Source organism: Canis lupus, chromosome 12 (assembly GCF_048164855.1).
Source record: "Canis lupus baileyi chromosome 12, mCanLup2.hap1, whole genome shotgun sequence".
Lineage (NCBI taxonomy): Eukaryota > Metazoa > Chordata > Mammalia > Carnivora > Canidae > Canis > Canis lupus.
Genome location: NC_132849.1, coordinates 40998937 through 41025763, shown reverse-complemented (window position 1 = coordinate 41025763; position 26827 = coordinate 40998937). Strand labels below are relative to the sequence as shown.

Genomic DNA, 26827 nt, shown 5'->3' with positions numbered 1-26827 from the left:
CCGGTGCGCGCGTGAGTCCGGGGAGCCGGGCCGAGCGCGCCCCCGAGCCGCCGCCCGCAGGAGCCGCGAGCGCCGAAGCCATTCATGATTTTGGTGACGTTATTCCCGGAGTGGGCGAGGGGGCGGGGCCTCCGGGGCCGGGCCCCGCCCCCGCCCCTATAAGTACGGCTTCCCGGGCTCTTTGTGGGGCCGCGAGCTCGGTGGAGAAGCGGGAGCTCGGAGCGCTCCGCCGACGCGGCTGGCAGCCGGGCAGTCCCCGGAAGGCGGACCCGCGCCCCGCGCCCGCGCCCCGCGCCCTCCCTCGGGACGCTGTGACCGTCTTAGATCACACGGGCGTGGGTCAGCCTCCCCTAGGACTTCATGTCTGTATATTTCCCCCTTCACTGGTGAGTACCGCGCGCCCTCGCGGGCATCCGTCTCGCGGCCATGGCTCGGGGGCCCGCACCCACCCGCCGCCCGGCCCGGGCAGGAGGCAACGTCAAGGTTGCAAGGTGGGGGCGGGGGAGGTGGCGCCGAGAGCATCCAGACAAAGGGAGTGAACTCAAGCCTCGCTCAAGTGACGGCCGGGAGGGTGTGTTGGTGCCGGTGACGAGGTGGGGGTGGGGGACAGAATCGGGGATCACGCCCGAATCCCGCCCAGGAAACCCCCGATGCGGAGGGCTGCGGGAGGCACGCGCCCAGGCCGGCGCAGGGGGCTCCTGCTGCCCCCCGCCGCTCCCCTCCCTCCCCTCCTTTTTGTCTGCATGCAAGTCTCGGCGTCGAGGCCGGCGGCCGCGGGGCTGAGCTGGTGCAGCGGCGCTTTTGCAGAGCTTCGAGGGGTGGGGAGAGACGCTCTCCCCACGCGGAACCCGATCACAGCCGCAGGCAGCAGCACCAGCACGCTGCACCTTCTCGAGCTCATTCCTCTCCAGAACGCGTAAAACCCGATGCGCCTCTGTAGGGGCCCGGGCTGGGGGCCGGGGGCCGGGGAGCCGCCCTCGCCGGCGGTGCTGGAAGATTCCGGGACCCCGGACCCGGCGCGCAGAGAAGGCTCGCACGGACCCAGGATGCGGGCCGGGAGGGATGCGCGGCGGGCGCGGCGCTGGCTGCGGAGCGAGGCCCCCCGGCCGCGGCGGCCGCCGCTTCCTCCCTGCGCCCGGGAAGAGGGGGAGCGGCCGGGGAGCCCTCGGGTGCGGGTGAGGGTGCGGGTGCGGGTCGGCGGCCGGACCCACGGGTTCCAGCGCCGAGCGGTCGGGCTCAGCCCAGGAACCGGAAAGTTCGTGCTTCTCGCTGCAACTTCTGGGGCCCGCGCCGCAGCCCGCAGCCCGCAGCCCGCAGCCCGGAGCGAGGAGCGAGGAGCGAGGAGCAAGCGCCCTACCCCGGGCGAAGCGCCTGGCCGGAGCCCCGGGGGCGCTCTTCTGGCCCGTTTCTCTGGGGGTCGGCTGCAGCCTTTCCACGACCCGCGGTGAATCCGCCTTGGAGTCCCCCCCCACCCTTCCTGACCCTAACCATTGCCCGGAAGCCCGGCATCTTCTGTCTCTCCTCCCCCACTGTGGCTCTGTTTAGAGAAATGAACTCTCAGAACAAAGTAAAAATTCCCCTACCCGTGAGGCCTGCGTACCCCCTCCTTACACGCGCCCCTTCCCTCCCACCCCCGTGGTGTGTGAACAGCCAGGTGCCATGTGGGTGAGACTGACGGCTGGTGGAGGCTTTGTGCCCCTGGCCGCTCAGAACTGGCCAGGGGGGTGTGAGGGCCCCTTGGGGTTATAATCCCCTGAGAAATTAAGGAAGATAAAATAATTGGGAACTGTTTTATAGTTGATTAGCACTTCATAGTTTGCAATACCCGACCTCCCCCCCCACCCCTGCCAGAGATTAGCCATTTAGCATAACTGTAATAATAGGCATTATTAGCATCATGGTAAGAAACAGGGCACCTGTGGCTCAGAGAGGTTCTACTGCTTGTTCAAGATCACACAGCTCTTCAGTGGCAGAGCATGGACCAGACCTAATGCTTCTGTTTCCAAACCCAGTAAATACTATTTCTACTCTGTAGTAATCCTAAGTGAAGAAGAACCTTAAGGAAACCCGTTTCCTTAGATGCAATCAGTCTAAAGCCTTGCCCACTTTGTTGTTGTTGTTGTTATTGTTGTTGTTGTTGCTGCTGCTGTTGTCGTTGTTACTATGTGTAAAGACATGGTGGTGAAAATATCGGATGTTGTGTAGAGAGTACACTGACATCGGTATGTGCTATTTGGCATTATGCATTCGGGACCCTGTATGTGCCCGGGGTTTGTGTGAGGATAATGGAACATTTGTATCCTGCTTACACAGTACAAAGCACTTTCACATGTCAGCCATTGGTGGGCCAGCTTGGCCCCTCTGGAAATTTCCTTTGCAGTCAGAGTCCGGGCATCCTTAAGGCTTTTAATCCAGGGGATGTTTTTCAAGCTATGAGCTTGCAGCTGCTGTGGCCGGACTAGAGAAGGGGGTTGGATGGCAGATGTGAAGCTTGCAGAAAGCTGACCCCTTGGGGCTTTAAGTGGGACATTTTGCAAAAAGGAACACCAGAGAGAGAGAGAGAGAAATTTAGGAAGAGAGAGTTATTGGACTTGGTTTCCCTATGGTTGACCGGTTATCATTATGTAATAATAATATGCAGTTCCCCTAGAGATGGGTTGAATTGGTTTTAAAATAGACAGATGGGGATCCCTGGGTGGCGCAGCGGTTTGGCGCCTGCCTTTGGCCCAGGGCATGATCCTGGAGACCCGGGATCGAGTCCCGCGTCGGGCTCCCTGCATGGAGCCTGCTTCTCCCTCTGCCTATGTCTCTGCCCCTCTCTCTGTGACTATCATAAATAAATAAAAATTTAAAAAAAAATAAATAAAATAAATAAAATAAAATAGACAGATGGACTCAGCTACCTATTGTTTTGGTTTTTTTCTAGTCCTGTCACTTAAAAGAAAATCGAGTTGCGCCTTGCCAGTGGGGACTTTTAACAGGAAAGGAGGGAAGAGAGGTTTGCCAGAGAGGCTTTCAGGCAGTTTCAGGGCTCTGTTGGTGAGGCTGAGCGCCCTGATGCCCTGGGCTTATAAGGGACTTCCTTAGGGTGTGAGCTTGTTTTTCTGTGATTTCTGTTTTGAACACCTCTCATCCTGCCTCCAGACAGTCCCCTGATCTAACAGCAGAAAGCACCAAGGATAGGAATGTGAAAGCGCGTGTGTTTGTTGACTTTTGGTCTGGGTTTCTTGGCAGCCCCGACTATCTGAGATCTGCCGAGATGACTGAAGTGATGATGAACACCCCATCCATGGAGGAGATTGGCCTCAACCCCCGAAAGGATGGCCTCTCTTATCAGGTGAGTTCAGTCCTGGGTTCCTCTGGTGCTTCGGAGACTGGTGACTTTTGCTGGGGTTGGAGGCAGATGTGGTTTTGTATCCCAGTGCTACTTGGAACAGCTCTGTGACCTTGGGAAAAATCCCCTCATGCCTGTAAGCCTCAGTTTCTTTCTCTGTAAAATGGGACAATAACAGTCCTTACCTCAGAGAACTGTAGTAAAGATTCAACTTGATGAGTTGGCGTGTAGAAGGCATTCATGGTGCCCGGGACACGGTAAGGGTTCAGCAAGTGTGAGCCGATGTCATTAATTAGTCATCCTGGCTACAGGGGATTCTCATGTTCACAGCAGCAAGGGGGAGACATGATTTGTACAGTCAGTTCAGACCAACGCTTCCCTTCGCGTCCCCAGGGGCAGGCTATCTCAGGAATGTGATTTCTGGCATTTAGATTCGAGATTTGGATCCTGAGTGATGGATCCAAAATACACAAGGACCTCAAAAAGTGGCCTGTCACCTTCAGATTCTTAACACAGTGCTCTTCCTCGCCTGCCATGCCCACTGCCCCCGGCTGGCTACACAGCTTCTAGATGTCTCTGGGGCAGCCAACTGTTTTCGTATTTCCAAGGAGCGTTCCGAGGTTATTACATGGGGGAGAGGAAGGACTCTAGTTTTGAGGGAAGACCTTGGAGCTAGGGAGATTGTGTACATATGGTGCTTGGCCTGGGGAAGATGAATGGGGTGTGATGAGCCCATCCAGTAGATGTTAACTGAATGTCTGCCGTGAGCCGTGCACCTTACAGACGTTACTCATTTGCTCTTGACCATTGTTTTTGACCGTAGCTCTTGGCTCTGTTTAACAGATACAGAAACAGGCTCAGACTGTAGTAGAACCAAACTCCGAAGCCTAGCTCTTCTGATATGTCTGTCATGTGTCTGTACCTCGAGCTGGTTCTTGCTGAAAATCTCGACTTGCTCTGGCTGGTCATTCTATAGAACCATTCCAGGGCATTGATTTTGTTAAGGAAGAAACCAATCGAGAACTCCAGGCATGTGATGGGGAGGTGGGGTGAGGATTGATCAAAGAGCTGAGATGAAAGCTGATTTCAGGTAAGGTAACTCGGTAGGTGACAGCAGAGTCACCTGAGACACACTGAGAGGCTCAGGAAGGCCCCTTTGTTTTGTGTCAGGCTCTGGCCAAGCCCCTTTTGCTGGCTGGAAAGGAGTATTCATGTAGCCCAAGGAGATGAGGAAAGTGAGGGGGAATACCCTTTCCTGGTTGGTTTTGTACCCTCCACCCCCAGCGTGGGTCTGAAAGAGACCATCAAAAGCCCCACTGCCAGTGGGAGGGTAGAATTTTCCTGGCCCACCGGCTGGGCTGTTTTTGGATTCCAGTTTCCAAGCCGCTGAATCAGACCGAATCTCTTTGTGGTTATAGGTGAGATTTTCTTTCAGTTTTGGGTTTGAGAGTTCCATCACAGAACCTTTCCAAACAGTCGTCAGTACGTCTTGTGTGTGCATTTTATATTCCTTCTTGGAACGTGTCCCAGGATCAGGGGGCCGGGCCCTCCTGGGTCCTGGTCTCCACCTTCAGGCCCCTCTGCTGAAGCCTGGGGGGGCCAACACCGCTGACCGGGGCAGAACCGGCTGCAGCGCTGAGGGAGGGAGGTGGAATGGGCGTTGCAGTGGCAGGGGGGATATCAGATTGCTTCTGGGCTCCCGAGATGTCATGATGCTGTCTGAGAAAAGGGCCCTAAATCTTCCCAGTGGTGCTGGCCTATAGGATCCATTCCCATGAGTCCTCAGGAAATCTGTTCCTGCTATCTGGGTGGGGGCTACTGTCTAGTTCCAAAATCTCTTACCTGGAACTTCAAAGCACTCTTGTCACCAGATTTCAGAAAGTTCCTCTGGTGGCACAATGAAGAGAAAGAGAAGAGGTTGTAATCTTTAACCAAGCAACATGTTTACAGGGCACTTGCTGTATGCATTGTGCTATGGTGGGCACTCTAGAGGGGGCCCGGGGCTCCTATGGGAAAGTGGTATGTGCATAATACCTGGAAGGTAGGTAGTCTGGGGCAGCAGTGCAAAGCCATGGGCACTCCAGATACGGATGGCCACGAGAAGGCTTGGCCAGTCAGACAGGGGCTGGGCCTGAAAGAATATTAGGACTGGGAGAGAGCATCTCCATGTCTAATTTAATTTTGTTGTGCACCCAGATGCCCCCTCTGGCTTGCCCCTGTTTATGCCAGGTGCGGGGCTCTGCAGCCAGCTGATCTGACAATTTTCATATGACCAATATCCTCTGGGCCCACTCAGAGCCAATGTCATGCAATTAAACACATTCCCACCAGAGCTCTGGGGACGGGCCGGGACCACACTGGCCGAAGCCCATCGGCTGTGCATGCTCAGGCTGGGCTCAGATCTGGGGCGGGATATCTCAGAGCTCTGTTCTTGGCATCCTTCCTGAGGATAATAATAGTACATGGCTTTTACCAGGACCTGCTTTTCCAAGGAACTGAAAGTGGGAAGGAGACATCAATCCCTACTTGGCAGATGAAATAGAGTCTCAGGCTTGTGATCTGACCTTGAAAGAAGGTCGTAAAATAGGTAGGCACGCTGGACTTCGGCAATCATTCCCCCCACCTTCCAGACCTCCCCAAGAATGAAGCTTTCCTAATTTCTCTACCCCAGATGTGACCTCTTCCTTCGTTCAACACCTGTGGCATTTGTGCTCTGAAGTGATGCTGCCCCGGGCCTCAGGTCCCTGAGGGCAGGGGATGCCTTATTTCCCTCTAGGTGCCCATCAGCCACTCCAGACCTTCCCAGAGTAGGTGCCAAGTAAATGGTGCTGGTTTTAGTGAAGTTGAGGCTCCTGATCCCAAAGCTGGCCATTTTCACTTCTACTTTGGGTTTTTTAAAGGGCCTCCTCAGCTCATGCCCACCAAGGTTTCAGATAAATATCTTTTTATCCCCTGAAAAATTGAGGTGAGCCCTGTTTGGGGGCTTATGAAGTTAGTGTCACTTTTGTGGGCATGTATAAAAATCAACAGAGCCAGTGCCTTGTTTCACCTTAACATTTATGTAGAGAGTCCGCTCAATCAGTACGTGAACTTCATGTCTGCACACCCACTCGGCATGTATTATGGCACCTTGCTGGGTGGGTGAGGACACGGTTCCTCGAAAGTCTGAGTACCTTCTGGGCAGGTTGCGGGGAGCAGCTGGTCCACTGGGGCTGAGTGGGAGGGTCCCCTTGAGGACATTTAAGGTCCCTGATGGCTGCCGCTTCCTCCCCACCCTGCGTCCATCTGTGGCCCTCCTGTTCTCAGACCCGCCCACAGCACAGGAATGTCCACCGCCTACACCTTCATACTTGCACCAAATCAAAGGAGCAGGTCAGGGGCTGCCTCGTGGGCCCCTCCATCAGCTCCAGGGGCTCTAAGTATGTGGCATTTTGGAATGCCTCTCTAACTGGGTCTCCTTTCCTGCTGTACCTGAAGCGGCCTGGGTCCTGCGTGGGGAAGGGTCTTGAGCATTGTCTGTAGACGCTGGCACTGCTCCCACCTCCAGGCTCTGGGCATCCTGGCCTTGTTGCCTGACCTGCCCCCTCACACGGTGTGCTGAGGCTTCCACACTCTTACTGCCCTCACTGAGTCCAAGACAGAGGTCTGGCTCCTTGACTTTCATTTAAAATTGCCCCTTCTCAAGCATCTGGACCAAGGAGGTGGGGAGAGCCTGGGTTTTGCACCAGAGGGAGGAGGGAGAGCAGGGGGTGGGAGGAGGACTCTTCCCACAGTCTTTGTTTCTTGCAGACCGAGAGCCTGAGTTTCAGCTCAGTATTAAGGACGGGAGTAAAGCACTATGCTGGCTGAGAGCTTGCCCCTCCCTGGACAGGATCACTCAGTCTCTCCTCCCTGCAAAGGCCCAACAGCAGTGGGCTCCCCCAATCCCACTCCCGCTGCTTCCCATTACTGAGAGCAGCAAGTCCCGTCTCAGGGAGCGGGCTCGGGTTAACCTCCAAGTTCAGGCAGCAGTTCTGAAACCCTTTCTGTGCGGAACCTTTCTTTATGAAGACCTGCTGAGCCTGGCCCCCCCTGCGTGTTCCCACCTGTGCAAAGGCACGTGTTGAATGAAATAAGTGATGGGCTGAGCTTCCCCCTCAGGGTCAGCCCTCAGAGAGGTTCAGGGGGTCAGCCCTCAGAGAGGTTCAAGCTCCTGGTCCCTGCCTCCGTCCCCCACCAGCCCTGCTGGGGAGGCCATTCCAAGTGTAGCTCATCCACCACCTGCCTCCTCCTCCTCATGGTTACCCCCAGTTGTGGTACCCCCACGTGTTCTCAAGAGTTTTGGAGGCCCCACTGAGTGGCCTCACGGAGTCCCATGGTCACTAGGAAATCATCTTTCACAGCACCAGACTTAAAAAGCCTCTGTTGTCCCTGGAGAGAAATAAAGCTAAAATTGCAGAGCATTTGGCAGGAGACGTCCAGCCACGGACACGACATGTTACTGGAATCACAGCAAGTTTTCTTTCTCCGCTCCCTGCCCCCTCCACTTCGCTCCCTCCTTGCTACAAAGCATAATGATATGAGGCAAGACAGGCAGTTAGGGCCACCGGCTGCACAAGCACCAGGAGCGCGCCGTTTCTGAGTGCGCTTGTGTCTACACACCTCTTGTTAAGTCAGTACCCACCTTGTTCAGATCAACTCTACTTTGCATGAGGGATCCAGCACCTTCCTTCTTAGGCCCGAAGCCTTGACACAAACATCGTGTTCACTGTTTTGGAATGCCCCCGGGGTGAGGGCCTGCAGAAGGCTGGAATCGTTCCACTGGGGGACCCCCTCCCTCACCCCCCAAACACACACCCACACTGTGGTCACAACAGTGAGTCTGTAGCATGGCCAGGGAGTGAACAAGCTTTCTTCACTTTCCTGGCCAACATGTTGCACACTAGAACCAAGCAACCCAGCTTTCTCTCAAAGGGCCTGTGTTAGGCCCGACGCCTCTCAAGTGGTGGTGTGTTCCTCACTCCCCGGAGACAGGGGCTGTGTCTTAGATGGTTCTTTGTTCCTGAGGTGCCAGCCACTGTGTCCTGCGTGGTGCTGCGTAATGAGTGCGGGCAGATCGACCTGACCCTTCTTCTCTCCCTTTACTGCGCTGAGAACTATCCCTCTACCTTGGCCATCCCATGGCATAGATTTTTATAGCATCAGCATCTTCTTGACAGCCCAGTCTTCCAAGTTGAATAGAAAGAAGGATTGTACCGTGAGGGGAAGGGATGAGTTTGGGTGGCAAATCTTGTGACCGGAGCCAAGAGCTATTCCTGGGTGTCTAGTGAATGTCCTGAAATAATCTTTCAGGTCCGAATCCTGAAATAATCCTCGGAGGATGTGAAAACAGGCCCTCATTCACATGGGGCTCAGAGTTGTCAGGGCTTCACTCCGTTCCAGTTCAGAGATGCTGGACCCTTCCTGCTACCTCTCACCTCACCACCTGGCCTTCCCTCGTCCCTGAGCCCACCCAAGGAGGATTCTTGATCAACAAATCAGATCCAGTGTCTGCTGCTTCATTCCTTGGCTGGGGGAGGGCCCCCTATTGCACAGATCTGTGTTAGAAAGAAATTATAATTTGCCAGAAGTTTCTCCAGATTATTATTCAGCTAGCATTTTGATTTTAAAGGAAGTTTGGGAGCCCCTTTGGCCCTCTGACTGCTAGAATTAGTTGCCTTGTACTGTCAGAAACTCCTTTTTCAGGTGAACTTTAGAGAAGAGGCACCTGAGCATTTAGCTGAAGCAGCATTGACTACTTGCCTCTCAGCCACAAATTTTACTGGAGCCAATGGGAAGGAAGGTTCTCGATTTCTCATCCAAAGTAGAATTGGCCTGAGCACGGAGGGCATTCACAGATCTCAGTTCAGAGGTGGTTGGTTTCTAGGTCTGACCTTATCCTAACTTGAATCTCAGGCTGGCTCCCAGATAGAATTAATAGCATACTTTGAACTCACCTCCTGCCTTCACTTTGTGGAACACTTGTCCATCCTGGATTTGAGAGGCATCCTTGGCTTTCCCAAATTCCCAAATGTTTTTTCCAGACAAAGCCTTGTGTACAAGCTCTAATTTAGTAGGTCACCATTAGCCCAAAGTGTGTGGGCAGTGCTGAGCTCAGCCATTGATCTCTGGACAGAGCCTGAGATACCTGCTAAGACTCATACACACACACACACACACACACGCTCACTCGCAACACCCACACATGCATGCACACACACACATATATACTCACACACACTCACTTATGACCAAAGGACAGCCAGTGGAATATTAATATTAATAGTGGTTGTTTTAGATTGGAGTGTTGAGATGATAGGAAAATTTTCTCTTCCTTTTCTCCTTTCCAGTAATTTCATGTTTTTACTGATAAAGTATGTATTTTATTGCTCTCATGCTAATTTCTCAAATTTTAAAAGTAACCTCTGCCCGTGATGGAATTTTAATTTTCTTTAACCTTTTTGTTTTCTAAATCACCATAATCTCACAATGCCTAAATCATAGCTGTTCACATTTTAGCATCTTTTCTCTTCTTTTCCAGTGCACTTAATAGCCAAAATCACAGTTGTGTCCTGCTTTTTTCACTTAACAGAGTGTAAGTCATCACCATCACATCATTACAACTTATCTTAAAAATGCTTCAAAGCCAGCGTTTATAATAAGTGCACAGTATTAGATCCTAAAGTTATGACATGATTCTTTTTACCATTCTCCAGTTGTTGAAAACTTTTAGATTATATACATATAATATGTATATATTTTCCTCTTATAATAATTTATATATGACATTATATATCAGTCTTTGTCCATAGTTGACACCGTTTCCTCAGAGTAGTCTTAGGACAGAGTTTCTAAGTAAAAGTTGTTAAGTGTCTGAGGGTGTGTGTGTGTGTGTGTGTGTGTGTGTGTTATAATTATAAAGGTAATAGTTATTCCTTTTAGAAATTTAGAAAAATTTAAAATTAAAAGACCCACCCATATTTCTATCAGTGAAACATCTTGATATGTTTGCTTCCAGTATTTTTGTATGCATTTGTTTAAAAAAATAAAATTGAGATAAATATGTATGCTCTAGTGAATCGTTTTTTCACTTACTATAATTTTGTGACTATGTCCATTTGCTTTTCTTTGTAAAAAAAAAGCATTTCACTTTGTTACATGCCACTTCTTTCTGCTGAATATTTAGGTAGTGGCATATTTTGCTCCTACAAAGAACACTGCTCTGAACATCATTTTACATAAATCTCTGCACAGACCTGATTTCTTTCCTTGGAATAAATTCTTGGAAGCACAGTTACTAAATCATAGAGATTCAACATCATTAAGCCTCTTGATTATATATTACCTTAAAGATAGAAAACAAATAGAGGGATCCCTGGGTGGCTCAGAGGTTTAGCGCCTGCCTTCAGCTCAGGGCATGATCCTGGAGTCCCGGGATTGAGTCCCACGTCGGGCTCCCTGCATGAAGCCTGCTTCTCCCTCTGCCTGTGTCTCTGCCTCGCTCTCTCTCTCTCTCTCTCTCTGTCTCTCATGAATAAATAAAATCTTTATATAAAAAAAAACAAATAGAAGAGTTAGTCAAAATATAAGCTCCTGGCATGGAAAGCTCTAGCACATAGAATTTCAGGGGTGTAAACTCTATAGAGATGAGATAATGGGAGAACTCTGTGGATAGAGTCAGAAAGGTGTTTGGTTATTTCAGAGTGTTTGGGAGTTGTTGTACATCTTCTAGTTTGTTAATCGCTTATTTTGAGCAGAGATGATAACAATTAATGATGTTTAGGCAGCATTACGCCAGCATTGCAAAATAGCTGGTGATCATATTTTCATCCCATCATGGGTATAATGACATACTGGATTACAAATGCGTATGGGTGGATCATTGCCCTACTTGTCTCCTTTATCCTATTAATGACATTGGAGCACCATGTAACCTTGAGAGAAACCAGTGAATTCACCTTCACTGAAGACCCACAAAGTTTGGACTGATGTACATGTAGTCTCCTAAGCCATCTTGGTCTCCTGGGGTTCCCGGTCTGGCTCATGGAATAGTCATAGTTTAGAAATGTTGCTTCTCTGGAATCCAGAATGGACTGAGCTCTTAGAAGTAGATCTGAACATAATAGAAGTTTTGGGCTCAGAGCGCAGGGGTCTTTTACCCAACAGCTGTGCAAGCCTCAGGTTCTTTGCAACAAGTAAACAGCCCACACCAATGTTCAGTAGGGTCCACAGACTCCTGGTGTTTTTACAAAGTCAGTTGAGATGTTACACAAACTTTAGAAATGTTAGTGTCTTTTTATGGTTACTATCTATGACAAATAATGCTAGTTTTCCATCTGTGTAGTGCTATAAAGTTTCATTTTTATATGTCTTTAAAAAAATGAGTAAAGAAAAAATATAATTGAACCATACTGTGTGTGTGTATACTGTGTATTTGGACATGGAGGATTAGTTACAGTAGTGTCCAACTTCCTGAGGCTGGCATCACTATTGTTACGTGAAGGAATTTCTTTTCTTCAACTCTTGTATCCCCTTAGATGAAAGCATTCTTAAAGATCAGCTAACACTAAATCACGATTTTCATATTTCTTGGTCATTTGCCCCCTCACATGTGGCAGTTGAAGCATTAGGATCCTTCCTGGCTGTTTCCCTTGGCAGCCTAATATTAGAGATTTTCATGCCAAATTACTTCTTAATAATGCTCCATGTATATACTACTTGATGTTTTAACAAAGTGTTAAAAGCAGAAGACAGCTGCCCCTGGGGTTCACAGAAACTTTCCAAGGGATATGACAGCAGAGAACATTTTCAGAAACCTAGTTCCACATCTTCAGCTTCTCTGTATTGCTTTTTTTAAATCGCATTTCCTGAAGCCAGTCCTCACCAATTTCTTTGCCTACCTTTCCTGTCAAGCTTGCCCTCCTCCCCCTTTATAAGAGAATGACCTGCTTCTTGCCCCCCCCCCCCCACTCTTTTAAGGTGACTTTCCCCAGGGTATAGAAACCACAGGGGCATTCAACAAATGGGCCATTCAGAATGTTATTGTCTAGGAAGCTCCATAAATCCCACCTGTCTATCACACTAAGAAACCAATAAAAAGATTATATTTGGGTGTAACAATTATTTGTGGTATGTTTATTGATCAGTTACATACTAATAACTGCAATGAGCCAATCTAGATTTGTTGTTGTTGTTGTTGCTGCTACGGGCCTTAGGGCCATTGACAAAAAAATATGAACTGTCAAATTACATACATAAACACATCTCTTTATTGCAGAGAAGTATGAAAAAAAACCTAATGATTAAAAAGTTATATTAAATTGAAATTCTATAGAACAGTAGGCTGGAGATACAGTTTCAAACAGAGAAAAGAATAAGATTTTAGAACTTGTTGATGAGTTTTTTAATGGGTGATGGTTGAGGAGCACCTGGGTGGCTCAGTGGTTGAGCATCTCCCTTTGGCTCAGGTAGTGATCCCAGGGTCCTGGGATCGAGTCCCACATCGGGCACCCCGCAGGGAGCCTGCTCCTCCCTCTACCTATGTCTCTGCCTCTCCCTGTGTTTCTCATGAATAAATAAATAAAATATTTTTTAAAAATGGATGATGGTTGATACCAAGTTGCTTTGGTATTTATAAGGCATTTGGTATATTTAAAAGAGTAGTATAAAAGTTTTATTTTAAAATGTTAATGTTTGTAATAGATCAGAAGTTTTCAATGTCAAGTTAAAAACACGTGGAAGGACATGGAGTTTTTCAAAATTCTTTTAAGGAGTAGACAAATGTGGAGTCAAACTGTGGCACTATAGCATCTCAGACGTGGGAGTGCACATAACAGCAGCATGGCATTGGGTCACTTAGGTGCTCTTTGGACATAACCAGTGATGTGGATTTCAGAACCACTCAGCACATGGAATTGTGGACTACAAATCTAGATAACTGGTTTCTGATCTTGGCTTTGCTCCTACCTGTGTCACCGATGGAAACTCACATCACTTCTTTTGGCCGTGATGTCCCCATCTATAGGGAAGAGAATTGATTCTATCATTTTTGTTAGAATGTTGTATAATGAGGTGAAATCCTCCATCCTGATCCTAGATCCTCCCACTGGAGTTAAAAAAAAATCTGCTTTCTTTTCTTCAAGTCAGCCTTTCAGCTGTTTAAAGGCAAATTTATGGTCTCCTCAAATCTTTTCCAGTTTTAAAACATGCCCTCCTTCTATCTTGACTTAATGTGGTCATTCCTCTGGAGGGTGTTTTTTTTTTTTTTCTTCTGTAGGCCAGCAGCTCTCAAATGTTTTGATCTCAGCCCCTTTTACATTCTCAAAAATTATTTAGGACCCCCAGAGATATTTATTTATGTAGGTTACATCTTTTGATATTAAAACGGAGTGTTTAGATTTTTCATGTGTTAATTCCTTTAAAATAACAGTAAAAACATTACATGTTAATATAAATAATAGTTTTTAATAAAGATAAATATGTTTTTCAAAACCAAGTCCAAACCAAAGTTTAGTGAGAGAAAGGCATTGCTTCACATTTTTTTGCAAATCTGTTTAATATCTGGCTTAATAGAAAATGGCCAGACTCTCAAATTTGCTTCTGCATTCAATTTGTTGCAATATGTGTTGGTTGACTTAAATGAAGAAAATCTGGCCTATGAAAGATCTGTTAGGAAAGTTAAGAAAAGGAAGAAATATCTTAATAGCCTTCTTCAGATATTTTTCTTTGCTATTTCACCAAAACTCAACAAGTGGTAGCTTCTTAAAGGTTAGCAACATAGAATCTGAAACCTTATGAATGAAGTTTTTGTGCTCTTACATTCAAATCCAGCAGTCTGACTGTCTGGCACTTTGAATGAGTCTTTCACCCACATTTGGTTTTATAATGCGGTCCATTGATCATTTGGAAAATACATGTTCATTGAGTAAAATAGATCTTCCAAATATGGACGCATTGCATCATAAAACATCAGAAAGTCACATTTATTAATGTCTTTACCAGTCTCATCAGAAAGCCCTCAATAGAGGGTGGACAAGTTCATGGTGGGTGATACAATTTATGCTTATAAGTTTGATTTTTATCATTGGTAACAAATATTATTAGTCATTTTCCATAAAGCGGTGGGCTTGTTTGGTTCACGTTTGAGGACATGTCTCCCAGACACCCAAGTCAAAACAAACTTGGTTTGTTGGGTAATCATGTTTTCAAGTAAAAATGGTGTTCTACCAGAAAAGTGGTTAGTTCAGCTGGCAACTCCTTCCCACGAGTGCTTTTCTCAAGATGACCATTGTACTTTGAGATGCAGCAGAGTGCTGTCTGCTAGTTTTCCATTTTATCACGTGGAATACTAAAGCAAAATGTACTTAAAAGTTAATACTTAATAAAACTTAATTTTAACTACCTTATCAAGGATATGAAGTTTTTTTTTTTCATTGTGTGAGATGGTAAAGAATATAATGACCTCAAGTCCAGTTTGCTGCTGCTGCATTCATTAATTCCCTGCTAAGGGGCCAGCAATTTCAGCCATCAGTGCTTCTTATGCCATTAGTGCAAGTGTCAACACAGGGAGAAAGGCAAATAACATCTTAGTATTATTAAGAAAGTATTTCAACTCCATAGACACTCCTTTCATGAGAGGGCCTTGGGATTTGAGCTTTGAGAACCGCTGCTCTATACCAAACAGAAAGCAGTCTTCTCAGAGGCCAGCAGGGCCATTACCTCCCTATTGGTGTAGACTGCTTCTAGGAATTCAGCCCTGTTCATTTCAGTGTTGTAGCATCAATACTGCAGTTCTGACCTACTAAAATCTCCAGGCCTCTTTTATGGCACCTACTGTCAAGCAAGGTTTCCTGTTTGGGAGGGGAAAAATGTTTTCAACTTAAAGAAAGATGGGTCTATTAGCTGATGACCCCACTTTGGGACAAGATGAGTTGGAGATGATGGATGTCATCCAAAAGGAGACATTTCATGGAAGGTGGGAAGGTGGAAGTGCAGCTATAGATAGGGGAATCCTTCACCTGTGATCCACAGGTGAAGCCAGGAAGCTGAGTCTGAAGAAAAGCCTAGGATGACACTTAGTCTAGGGAGGGCATAGGGAAGATGAAGATAGTGGGTCAAGTGAATCGTGAATCAGGGCAGGGGTATAAGAATCAGGAGAGACCATGAAGCCTGAAATAGGCGGAATGACCTGGTAGTGTGCTGCAGAGGTGGTGGTGAGTGAAGGTTGAGCAAAGGCAAGGGGGCAGGGCTGTAAGGGAATCCTCAGAGACTTGAAAGAGTTGTTTCCATGCAGGGATGTGTTTGGAAGCCACGTGGTAGGGGTTAGGAAGGTGGACTCCAGCCAAGGATGGGAAGGCTATGGGACTAGGCCAAACATTCAAGATTTGTGGCTCCAGAACAAAGAATGAGAGAATGATTGGAAATGGCAGCCGTGCCATTCTGGGCTTTCTGAGAGAGGGGAGGTGTGGCTGTGGGATGTTTGGCTAGTACCAATGGAGGAGGATGGAGAAAGGGATCTGTCATCCCCAGAGTCCCAAAGGGGATGGGCAGCATGTCTTCTTTCTAAAGGGCAATAATATAGTCCATAGGATTGGGGTATTTTAAATCATCTATGCCAGATAACTACTCTTTTTCTCATTGCCCCAGAGAACTTTAAGAAATGTTATTTAACATTCCAAAAGCTCCATCAGCATACTGGGCCCAGAGTTATCAGTAGCAATTAGTGCTAATTAATTGGAATTTGGAACTCTTGACTTGCAGGATGGGTGTGTGTTTGAGAGATGTTTATGAAGGATGGTGTTTATCTGGAGGATTTCCTTTTCTTTTAAGTTTCAGGGCTGGAGGCTTAAGCATCTTTAATCCAGAGGAAGGAGATCCAACAGTTGTTACAAAGCCTTAAATCTCTCCTCAAGTCTCCTATAGGATTAGAGACACCAGAGAAGGGTAGGAGAGGGTGAGGTGGATATTCCAGAGCCCCAGGCCAGAGGGATTTGAGTAGAGTGAGAGTGTCAGGAATGGAGAATGAGGTGACTGGCACTGGACTGAAGATGCCTCTCTTCTTCCTCCCTGAATCCAGATAGGAGTCTCTCTTCCCCTTTGCTCTAATTATTTCTATTCTTACTAGCCACATTTCACTTTGAAAAGTCAGTAAAATATAATAGCGATGATGATTGTGATGGTGATGATGATGATGATGATGATGATGATGATAAATTAGCAGGAGGCAAGTTGTTTTCTTGTGTTTTTTTTTCTTTTTTTTTTCTTTTTTTTTTTTTGAGGCAAGTATTTTTGAAGAACATATATTCCTTGCCTTCACATATTGTTAGGGGACAAAAAGCAGGATGACTTTTCATTTAGATTAGCTGCAGCTCATTCGTTCCGCCCTTGGCAGAGCAGGATGCTGGTAGAGATCTGCCCATTGTTAGAAACCAGCCCCTCCTAGGAAGGAATAAACACACAAGGCCAATCCATTGTTGTTCTGCAGGAAAAATAAGAAACCCAGACTTTGGGAAGCTGAGGGGCAGGAGGGGTCTGATTGCCCCAGTAGCAGGCCCCTGGAGTGGGCTAAGGGGTGGGGGTGGGGTGGTGCATAATGGGAAGATTGCTAGTGCAGGGGCTTCCACTGAAGACCAGGATCTGGACAAGACAGTGGCTTTCGTTCCTCCTGGCCTATCCCATGCCCTAGGAAAACAGAAACATGGGGGAGAAGTGATGAAGTCAAACCCATTTCTCCAAAGAACCTGGTCTAGAATTGTTGAGTGCAAGCCCAGGAGCGCTACTCACTTGTTCCTGTCCCAAGCCATTGGGACTTTTGACTTTTCAGTCCCTCACTCTAAATGCTCCTTGGGCACCCCAGATTTACCTAATAAGAACCATCATTAGGAATTCAAAGTTGTGTTTTTTTTAAGATTTTATTTTATTTATTCATGAGAGACAGAGAGAGAGAGAGAGAGAGAGGGAGAGAGAGGCAGAGACACAGGCAAAGGGAGAAGCAGGCTCCATGCAGGAAGCCCGACGTGGGGACTCGATCCCAGGTCTCTAGGATCACACCCCGGGATGAAGGTGGCACTAAACCACTGAGCCACCAGGGCTGCTCAGGAATTCAAAGTTTACAGAACATGTTCACACATTCCTGTGTTTGATTCTCTCTAAAGCCCTATAAAATGGGAATTAACGTTAATCCCAATCTATAGATGAAGAGAGGAGGGAAATGGGCCACCACAGTTTCAAGCCCGTTGGGTACTGTGCTGGTACTCGACATGCAGCAGCATGTAATCCTTCCAACAATTCTAAAGTATAAATCCTTTCCTAGTTTTACTCAGGAAGCAACTGAAGCTCAGAGAAGTTAAAATGACTTGACCAAAATCACAGAGATAAGACATAGGGACAAAGTAAAAGCCAAATCTTTCAGACTCCTGGTCTACCACCTGTGGGAGTGGCAAGTTTCCATTGCAGGCTTGAGGTTGATTATTCCTTCTCTGGAACAAGAGAGCGGAGAAGTAGATCCCTCTCAGTGCCTTGGGGACTGCCTGGTTATTCATCTCAGGCCCTCTGCCCTAGGTCCCCTCTCCACCTCACCCCAGCACCCCTCATCCCCCTGTTACAGCCCAGCAAAGAGGAGTGAGATGCCCACGCTCTGGAGGTCTCATCTTGCAGAGCTGGTAATTAGCCCTTTGTGTGTCCAGTTAGCCACCTTTCATCTCCTGCTCCGGGTGGTATCAGCTTTCCCTATTAGCATCTCCCAGCTCCTTGCTAAGCCCTCCACCCTCTTTGTGGCCAGCTCGAGTTGTTTGTCAGGAATGATGGCTGAGGGATGCATGCACTCAGGGGAGGGCTGCTCCAACCAGAATTGCTCACATTTTCCATCCCAGGTGCCAGACATCTCTCTTCTCTCCCCACCGCAGAGGCAGCCAGGTTTAGGTCACCTGGCTTAAAGGCAGACAGTTGATAGCTAGGCCCCCAAATTTCAGGCCTTTGGAGATCTGATATTACCTTTCAGTTCCTCTCCAAGGGTGAAATGGAAGCTGACTGACCAGCAACTCTTATACTTAAGCAAAAAGCCTTCTGACTAATCCCCCAACCCAAGACTTCTCTGCTGGGAGGCTGTCCATGTTGGTCCATCAGCCAAACCTCCTGACCGTTTTCCTGGACAGCCTGCTTACATGGTCCTCATATTTATCTATGTTTGTGCTGTCCAGTGCAGCAGCCACTAGCCACATGCAACTATTTAAAGTTATATCATATTTACATATGTCAGATAAATTTATATGAATACATGTGAGAGAAAACAATTTAGACTCATTTCAAGTGCTCATTAACCATATGTGGCCACTGGCTACTGCTTGTGCAGATAGAGAACTTTTCCACTCTCACAGAAAGTTCTAATGGACAGCTCTAATCCAGACAGCGAGAAATTCCAGTATATTGGCATCCAAAGTTCATCTCATAGACCGTTTCTTCCTCATAGAAGGTCCTCCTTGACCTTTGAAGTGAACCCATTTGAGTTCTCAACATGTCAGGGCCTGTTGGGGTTAGAAGCCACCTGGCAAAGGATGCCTCTGAAGAAGTGTCTTCTGTGAGACTCACTAGTGCCAAGTTTGCATGCCTGCTGTTCCTACACAGTGGGACACACAGGACCCAGCCGGGATGCTGTGTGTGATCTTCAAGACCTCACTCCATTTGCAAAGGAAGGAACTTGGTGTCTATTCGTGTCATCCAAGCCATCAGCCCTGGCAGCGAGTGTGGCAGTTGGATAGCTGGAGTAGAAGTCCAGTGTTGGCAGAGGGAGGGCAGGGCAAGGCTGAGAGAATCACAGCTGGGGATGGATGCTTCTAGATCTGCCCTGCCCTGGGTGGCTCTGTGGGGGTCAGGGTGAGAGATGACTATCAGAGCCTCCCATCTTCCTTTCTGGACCTCTTGGAGACGAGTCTTTGGTGCAGAGGGAAGAGAAAAGAACATTCACTCATTCATTCATTCATTCATTCATTCATTTCTGTTTCCCAGTCCAGAGAGAAGGAGCACATTGGAACAAGAGGTTTAAGCAAAAGCAGTTTCTTTTTGGAGCAGGGGCAGTTCTTTATTCCCTGCCAGCTCCTGCAGGCAAACAGCATGCCGGGCTGGCCTCCGCCCCAGCCCTACCTGTCATGTGCTTGGCAACTCTGACCCGAGTCCTTCTTTCCACTGCCCTCCCTACCCTGTCACACTGCAGTTGCAACCTCTCATTTTTCTGCTGCCTGGATGATTAAAAAGCATGACTTAGTGGAAAAATCTCAACCTCCTTAGGGTCAGCCTCTTAAGCAGCTGTTGGAGATAAGATTGTGCTCGCAGAATGCTCAGCAACACTTTGCAAGGCTGTCTGTCTGCATGTGAGGAAATGAGAAGCTGATTGGTGCTGGGTGCATCTTGTTTGTCTTTGGAGAGAGCTACAATTTTCAGAGGCATAAATTGGCATTATTTGAAAATAATATAAAATCTTTGATGGAAAGGTGAGATTATTGTGGTGATTTAAAAAAAATGCTATGAGCAGGCTTTTTTTTTTTTTTTTTCTTTATAATGGCTCCTGCTTTGAGTGATCCAGGGAGCAAAGTTCTCTGGCAACTGAGCAGTATCAGAAGTTCAATGTGCAGACTTCTCCCCAAGGACTTAAAAGACTTAATTGTGCAGCTCCTGGTATGAAAGGCATTGTTTGGAGTTATTTTAATTACCATGTGAGTATTACCACCTCTTGCTTAGAGATTGAATACTTACTGTCATCCTATCGAAACAGCTCCAAAGAGGACGTTCCGATTTTAATTCAGCATATGTCCTCAAAGCGTTTTATCTTCTTTGTGTTTGCCAAGAACTTGTACCCATCAGTGAGACACAAAGGTCACTTTGCTTTTCAAAAGGAGAAACTGAGTCATGGGCAGTCGAGAGGACTTGATCGGGGTTATGGAGATGACGTCAAGGACGGTGAGAATATGGGGTCTGTGGCTCTACACGATGTGTTATCAGATGAACACCTCATTTGAAGTCCTACAGGTCTGAGTTCAGGTCCCCATTCTGTCACTTTCTAGCTGTGTGGCCTTGAGTAAGTCGCTTGCTTTTTCTGTGCTTCAGTCTCCCCTTCTATAGAATAGGGCTCATCCTACTACATACTTAGTAGGATTATTGTGAAGGTTGAGATTCTGAACAGCAAATCTGGCCTGGCTTCTCTTCCATTACTACCATTATCAAAAAATCAGTTTTCCCTCCTAATTTTAGTTCAAGACTTATTCCCAGCCTGAAACAAAAGTCCACTCTGACTGTCCTCCTCTGTCCTCACTGCAGCTGGCCTCACTATATCTTGTCCCTTTCACTCTTACCTGGTACGGATGATCATAATTATGGTCCAGTTGCTGGGCCATCACAGGTACGCCCCACCCTGGGAATGAGGGCAGAGGGTAGAGGCAGGGGCCCAGGTCTGCACCAAGCCAAATGTCCATTTCCTTGTGATATTTCATAGCTCTGTCTCAAGTCCTGATGATTTAGGACAACTCTCCAGACTGGGAAGCTCATTTTCTAGACCTAGCTGCCCAGAGGTCGTGTCAGGCACCTGAACTGGATGGGCTGTTGAAGCCCAAAGTCTTGCCCGCCCTCCCTGGTCAGTTTTCAGACTGTAAAATGGGCATCCATTCACTTTTCAAAAGGCATAGGCACTGGAAAGAGCAGATCTAGGTCAGAACCCTGGCCCTTACAGGTGTCCCTCAGAGCCCAGGATCTCACTGCTCCTTGGGTGTGGGAAGGCCTGAATGAGGCCATGTCTGAAAGAGGTTTGCAAACTGGAGTGTGCTTTCCACTTGCTGGGCTTCTCCTTGCTCACTCCCAAAGCCCATGCGTGGAAAGCACCTGTGTTTCACCCCCGTGGAGGGGCCCCAGCTCCACGTGAGAAGTGAGGAGGAGCCCACATAAACTCCTTGAGCCTCTCCCTGCTCAGCAACTCAGGCCTGTGCGCAGAGCATGGTCCAAGGACTCCACGGGGTGGGCCACAGCAGGAAGAGAAAACCCGGAGTGGGGGTCCATTCTCCCACTGCGTCCTGTCACCCCAACTAGTCTAGCCCCTCCTCTGGCTTGTTTTCCTCCTGGCTGCCATTACGATACTTTTTATGAGCCTGTTAAGTCTTTAATGATGCCTGGTTGTGCAGCTGGCTTAAGGCTTAATCCTCAGCAATAGGGCTTTATTGGATAAATGGTTAATAATCACTTGTCTGCAGGGATTGGGGAGGTTTTGTTGAAGCCCATGATTCCCGAAAGCCCCACATGGCTTTGACGTGGCCTGTGACGTGGCCTGTGATGTGGCCTGTGACTGAGCACTCTTAAGGGCTGCGGTGCAGTCAGATTGGGCGCCCCAGAAGTAGGGAAGGCCTGAGTTTGTAGGAGAGCATTTCTTCCACCTCCCGAGAATAGAGGATACTTGCCGGCTGCTGCTGGCCTATCCTGCTCCGTGCCTGGCTCAGGCAACGCCCAGGCTCTCTCCAAATGTCTCCACCCACTCCCAATTTTGCCTTCCTTTCTCTTGCCATTAACAAGCTGTGTGACCTTGAGCAAGCCCCTCAACCCCTCTGGCCCTTGGTGTCCTCATCTACCAAATGGAGAGATTGAAAGAGGTGGCCTCTAGGTGCCATGTGGCTCTCAACATCTGTGCTCTGTGAGCCTCAGTGTCCCAGACAGAGGCTCCTTTCTCTGGCTCTTGGGTGTGTCAGCGAGGGCTGCGGATGGCAAGGGACCCATCCGATTAAGTACTTAAGCTGCCTGGCCAGGAATTAGGTCAGCTGTAGTCACAGGGCAGTGTACAGGGAATCCGCAGGGCCCCTGAGGCCCTCAATTTTATAGCCTGGTGTGGGTTTCTCCCAGGTCCGGGCAGGACACACAGTAAGCATTTTAAAAAGGAGCCTCACTGATGGGATGCTGAAAAGACTCTTGCAGGTATAGAACCATCGAGGAGCACAGAGCAGCTCACAGGTGAAAAAGGAGTCTAGAATTCTGTTTGTGGCTTGCCTGTGATTGGAGCCATGCCAGCAAATGTCCCAAATCCACCCTGATTTGGCCTTGACTTTACGGTTGCAGCAAGATCAGGACCCATCTATTTGAGGGGCAAGGTGTTATTGGGGCATGGGCATGGGGGTCAGACGGATCTGGGTTTGAATCTCATTCCACCACCACTCATTTCCAGGCTGTATGGTTTAGGCAACCTCTTCCTTCAAACCTGAGATTCTTTGAAGTAGTATTAGCAACACCTATTTTCCAGCACGACCGTACTGGTACAAAACGATATATGTGAAGCACCTGGGAGCTGACTACTAGGCACCGACCGTTGCCCTGGAAGGAATTCAGTGGTAGGGGACGTATGGTGCGCTTTGGACTGCCAGGGTAAAGTGCTGGCTGCAGGCAGGTGTGGCTTACCATGCGTGATGTGACGTTAAGTTCTTTTATGTGAAAATAAAAGACAAGGAAATGTACTAACAGAGCGACACCACAATTTTGGGGGCACTGCCCTGAAAACTTGCAGCTTCAGGATTAAAGTCTGCGGAGGGACCGGTTTCCTTAGAATTTGCTCTGTGGGCTTAGGGCTTACTTAGGACTCCCTCCCGGTGTCCTGAGAGCCTCCCGGTGTCCTGAGAGCCTGGCACGGGTGCTGGCACTTGGCAGGGGCTCAGTTCTCCACGTGCAATGGAGAATGGGATTTCTCTTCTCTTGTACTGTAGGTGACCGGGGACTTGCTCTGCTTCTCTTTCAGATCTTTCCTGACCCTTCAGACTTTGACCGTTGCTGCAAGCTCAAAGACCGTCTGCCCTCCATCGTGGTGGAGCCCACGGAGGGCGAGGTGGAGAGTGGGGAGCTCCGGTGGCCCCCGGAGGAGTTCTTGGTCCAGGAGGATGAGCAGGACAACTGTGAAGAGACAGAGAAAGACAACAAGGAGCAATAGAGCCCCCCGTCGACTCCCTTGGGGGGGGCCACACCAGAAGGCATCTGTCCCTGAACTGTGTTCTTTCCCATTGTGATGGAAGAAGGGAGTGAGCCACAGTAGTTCCGAACATGTCAAATGATGGCTTCCGTTTTGCACCTGCAAATCACCGAGTTGGTTTTCTTTTCTTTTCTTTTCTTTTTTTGAAATGTGCTGGGCAGTGGAGCCCTCTGCGACAATTTGCAAGGCCTTCTGAGAAAGGAAGCTGCTTGGAGCAGGGGTGGGGGGCGGGGAAGTGGTGCATCTTCGCAATTGGTATCCGAACCCGAGCAGGCTAGAGGCAGCGGTGGGATTCCAGTGGGCTCCGGGGGGTGGGGGGAATGGGGGGGTGCAGCGCGAGCAAGGAACATTCGGGGTAAGAGAACAGACAGGAGACAGGAGTCGGAAGAGAGAATACGCGCTTGAAAGGAAGCATCGAGCAGAGGAGTGCAGCCAGGAAGTTGCCCGCCAGCGGCTGCTGGGGCATCAGACAGCAAGCAGCGCGTTCATCTCTCTCTCCGGTTCTGCCCACCACCTTTGCTTTTATTCAGCTGTGTGGGTCTGTTAACAGGAGGCCGGGAAAGGAGAGCAGTACAAACTGGCTGCCTGCAAAGCTGGCTGGAGGCAGGCGTGGGAAAGGACTCCCTGCTCCTCCTCCACCCTGTTCCTCCTCCACCCTCCACTCCAGCTGTGGCAGGTTCATGTACCCTCCATAATCTGGAGGTTTCTTAAGAGGCAGGGCTCTTGAGCTTCTCTCTCCTGATTTATCTTTTTACCCCTCACCCCCACCCTTTGGGAGTAGAGGGAGCACTTCCTACCCCCATGGGAGGACTGCACAGTGGACGCTTGGACATGAAGATCCCTCCCCACTGCTCCCCCAGGCTTGCTCTGTTCTGAGCAGAGGCACAGAGCTCTGGCGCTACCAGGCCGGCCCTCCTTCTCCACAGCCCCTGGGTGGAGCAGTCAGGAGGTGCCTACTTCCACGTGGGCCCCTGGCCAGTTTTTCTGGTGGGAGCTGAGTGGAGAGAAGAGGAGGCTCTGTTTCTTGTGATGGGGACGTGAACTTTAATGGAGGTCCTAGTTCTGGGAATTATCAGAGGGGGATAACAGAGATCTCCTGCAGAAGTCTGAAGATCAAGTTTGAAACTGAAGATGTCGTGAGATCCCTGGCTTCTCCTTGTGTTCTGAGGGGTGAATGGCATGGTGAGGTGAGGGAGCACTAAGCCTCTGTCCTCATCCCTCCCCACCTCTCACCTGTCCCCTGCAAGGGCACAGTTGAGGAGAAAGCTAGCCTTGGACTTAGAGCTTCTTATAGTTAAGAACCATCTGGAGCAGCAGGTTGCAGGACACACTTTTCAAACCTTCTCTAGCTCACAGCACGTGTGTGCAGCCAAGAGATGAGCTCAAGATCCTCCTGGAGGCCAAACTGGGCCAACAGAGGCACCCTTGGAGTTCTCCAGGGGGTCTCGGTTGACCCCAGTTTGGGTCTTGTGTATAGATCTGTATTTAATACCTCAAGGTTAGTGTGGTTCTGGGGAGCTGGGGCAGGAAGATGAAGGTGCGCGGTTGACATCTCAGCAGGATTTGGTTCTGGGAAGCTGACGCTCACCTCCCTCCCCCAACTCCCTCCCCCTATGTTGTCTGCTTGTGTTCCACACACTGATGGCAATAACTTCTTCCAGCTCCCCGGGAATGGGAGAGGCCTGAAGCCTGCACTGCCAGGGCATCTCTCTTGTACCCCCGCTGGTTCTGTTCTGGCTGCAGAGAATCCTCCCTCCTTCCTTATTCCCTCGCAGCAGCATTTCTCATCCCACACCTGCCTCCCTTGGTGGATGGGGTCTTGCCTTTTAAAATCCTGTGTTTCTGTGTCCCTTTCATCTGTCTTGGTCTTGCCGTGTGATGGGAACGTGCTTGTAAACTGCATAACAAATCTACTTTGTGTATATGTGTGTTTATGGGGGTGACTTATTATTTTGCTGGTCGCTAGACACCTTTGTGCGACCCTTTGGAGTCTGAGCAGGCTGGGGGCTGACCACTCAAGTCAGGACCTGCAGCGGCGAGCCTGTTGGAGGGACCCAGCCACTCTTGGACAAGTGGCTGAGCTCCTGTCTGGCCTCCTTTTTTTTTTTTTTTTTAAAGTAACTTGTGTGTATTTCTAACTGATCGTATTAAAAAAAAACAAACCCTAGTATTTCAGTAAAAATGCCTGTTGTAAGATGAACCTCCTGTAACTTCTATCTGTTCTTTTTTGAGGCTCAGGGAGAAACTAGCTTTTTTTTTTTCCGAACTACTTTTTGTCACTGTGACAGTTGTAAATAAAGTTTGAAAATGCTTTCCACCCTGGTCTGGTTTCCTTCTTCCTTCCACCTCCAGTGGAACTGGCACAGCAGAGCACCAAGATGCAACTTTCATGGAAGGCTGAGTCAGGAGTTCCAAGCAAGATTCCTGATGTATCTTGGCTGCTGGCCCTTCCAGGTGAACCCATCCATGGTTTTTCATCACCCAGCTGAGTGAAAGCAGCCTTTCCTTCTGTGCCAGTGGCTCTCAACCCTGGATGCACATCAGAATCACCACGAAAGCTTTTTTAAATTACAACTTCTTGGGTTCCACCCCCAGAAACTTGGATTTCAGTGGGCTAGGACGAGGACCAAGCACTATTTTTTTTTAGAATCATGGGGAGCTTTTAACACACAGCCACAGTTTTAAACCACCTTTCTAAGGGAAGAGAAACACCCACAATATCATGTAAGGTCATTCACAGAGACTGGGGGTGAATGGATGGGCGTGTGTACAGCTAAAAAGAACTCTGGAAGTCACTCAAAACATTTACTGAATGCCTATGATTTGTCAGGCATTGTTAAGAGTTTGGTATAAACACCATAGCAGTGGTCCCAGCCCTCACTGCACTACTTTAGTGGAAAATTAAATAGCAAGTATGATGAGTGCAACACAGGAAAACGAGATGCCTTGAGAATATCTGTTGGAAGGGCCAAGATAGACATCTGAGGAAGGGAGTGAGATAGGTGGAGAGAGTGCTTTCAGCAGATGGAAGGCTGGGAATAGTTTAGGCTGTCCTTTATCTAGTAAGGGCAGGGAAATAGTGACAGGAGGGCTGCTAATGCCTGGGTGAAGAGTTTGGACTTTATTCTACATGCAGGGTATAGAACAGTATCATTAACATTTTTACACAATCTGACCCTATGGAGATGAGATTGGAAGGGACCAGGTGGAAGGCCCAGAGATCAAGAAGGAGGCTTCAGGGAGGTGGAGGAGGATGCTTTGTGGAAGGGGTTTTCTGACATTTTCCAACGTAAGGCTGGATATTTTTTGCCTTCACTCAGTCCACATCTGTGCTCATAACCATGGTGAGTACAGATAATCAACTGATCTACACTGAGGATATTTTCCAGTATTGATGGTATATGAATCCATTTTAACATTAGCCTAAATAAAACCATTATATTTATGGACCTGCTGCCCTGAGAACAACTTGCAGCCCTCAACCATCTTCATCT

At 48.4% G+C, this 26827-nt stretch overlaps 1 protein-coding gene across 1 annotated transcript; it reads left to right on the top strand.

The window, feature by feature from the left end:
* Nucleotides 1–177: 177 nt before the first annotated feature.
* Nucleotides 178–25650, top strand: LBH (LBH regulator of WNT signaling pathway). Its single transcript, XM_072770632.1, has 3 exons — nt 178–386; nt 3235–3337; nt 23106–25650. Exons 1-3 carry the CDS (start codon nt 361–363, stop codon nt 23292–23294), a joined length of 318 nt encoding a protein of 105 aa, XP_072626733.1. The 5' UTR covers nt 178–360; the 3' UTR covers nt 23295–25650.
* Nucleotides 25651–26827: the final 1177 nt, after the last annotated feature.

Bases quoted from the DNA above. Each gene is read 5' to 3' on its own strand.
- LBH (XM_072770632.1), top strand. From the start codon at position 361: ATGTCTGTATATTTCCCCCTTCACTG. The intron at 387-3,234 runs GTGAGTACCGCG...GTTTCTTGGCAG, and splicing joins GTATATTTCCCCCTTCACTG to CCCCGACTATCTGAGATCTG. The intron at 3,338-23,105 runs GTGAGTTCAGTC...CTTCTCTTTCAG, and splicing joins AGGATGGCCTCTCTTATCAG to ATCTTTCCTGACCCTTCAGA.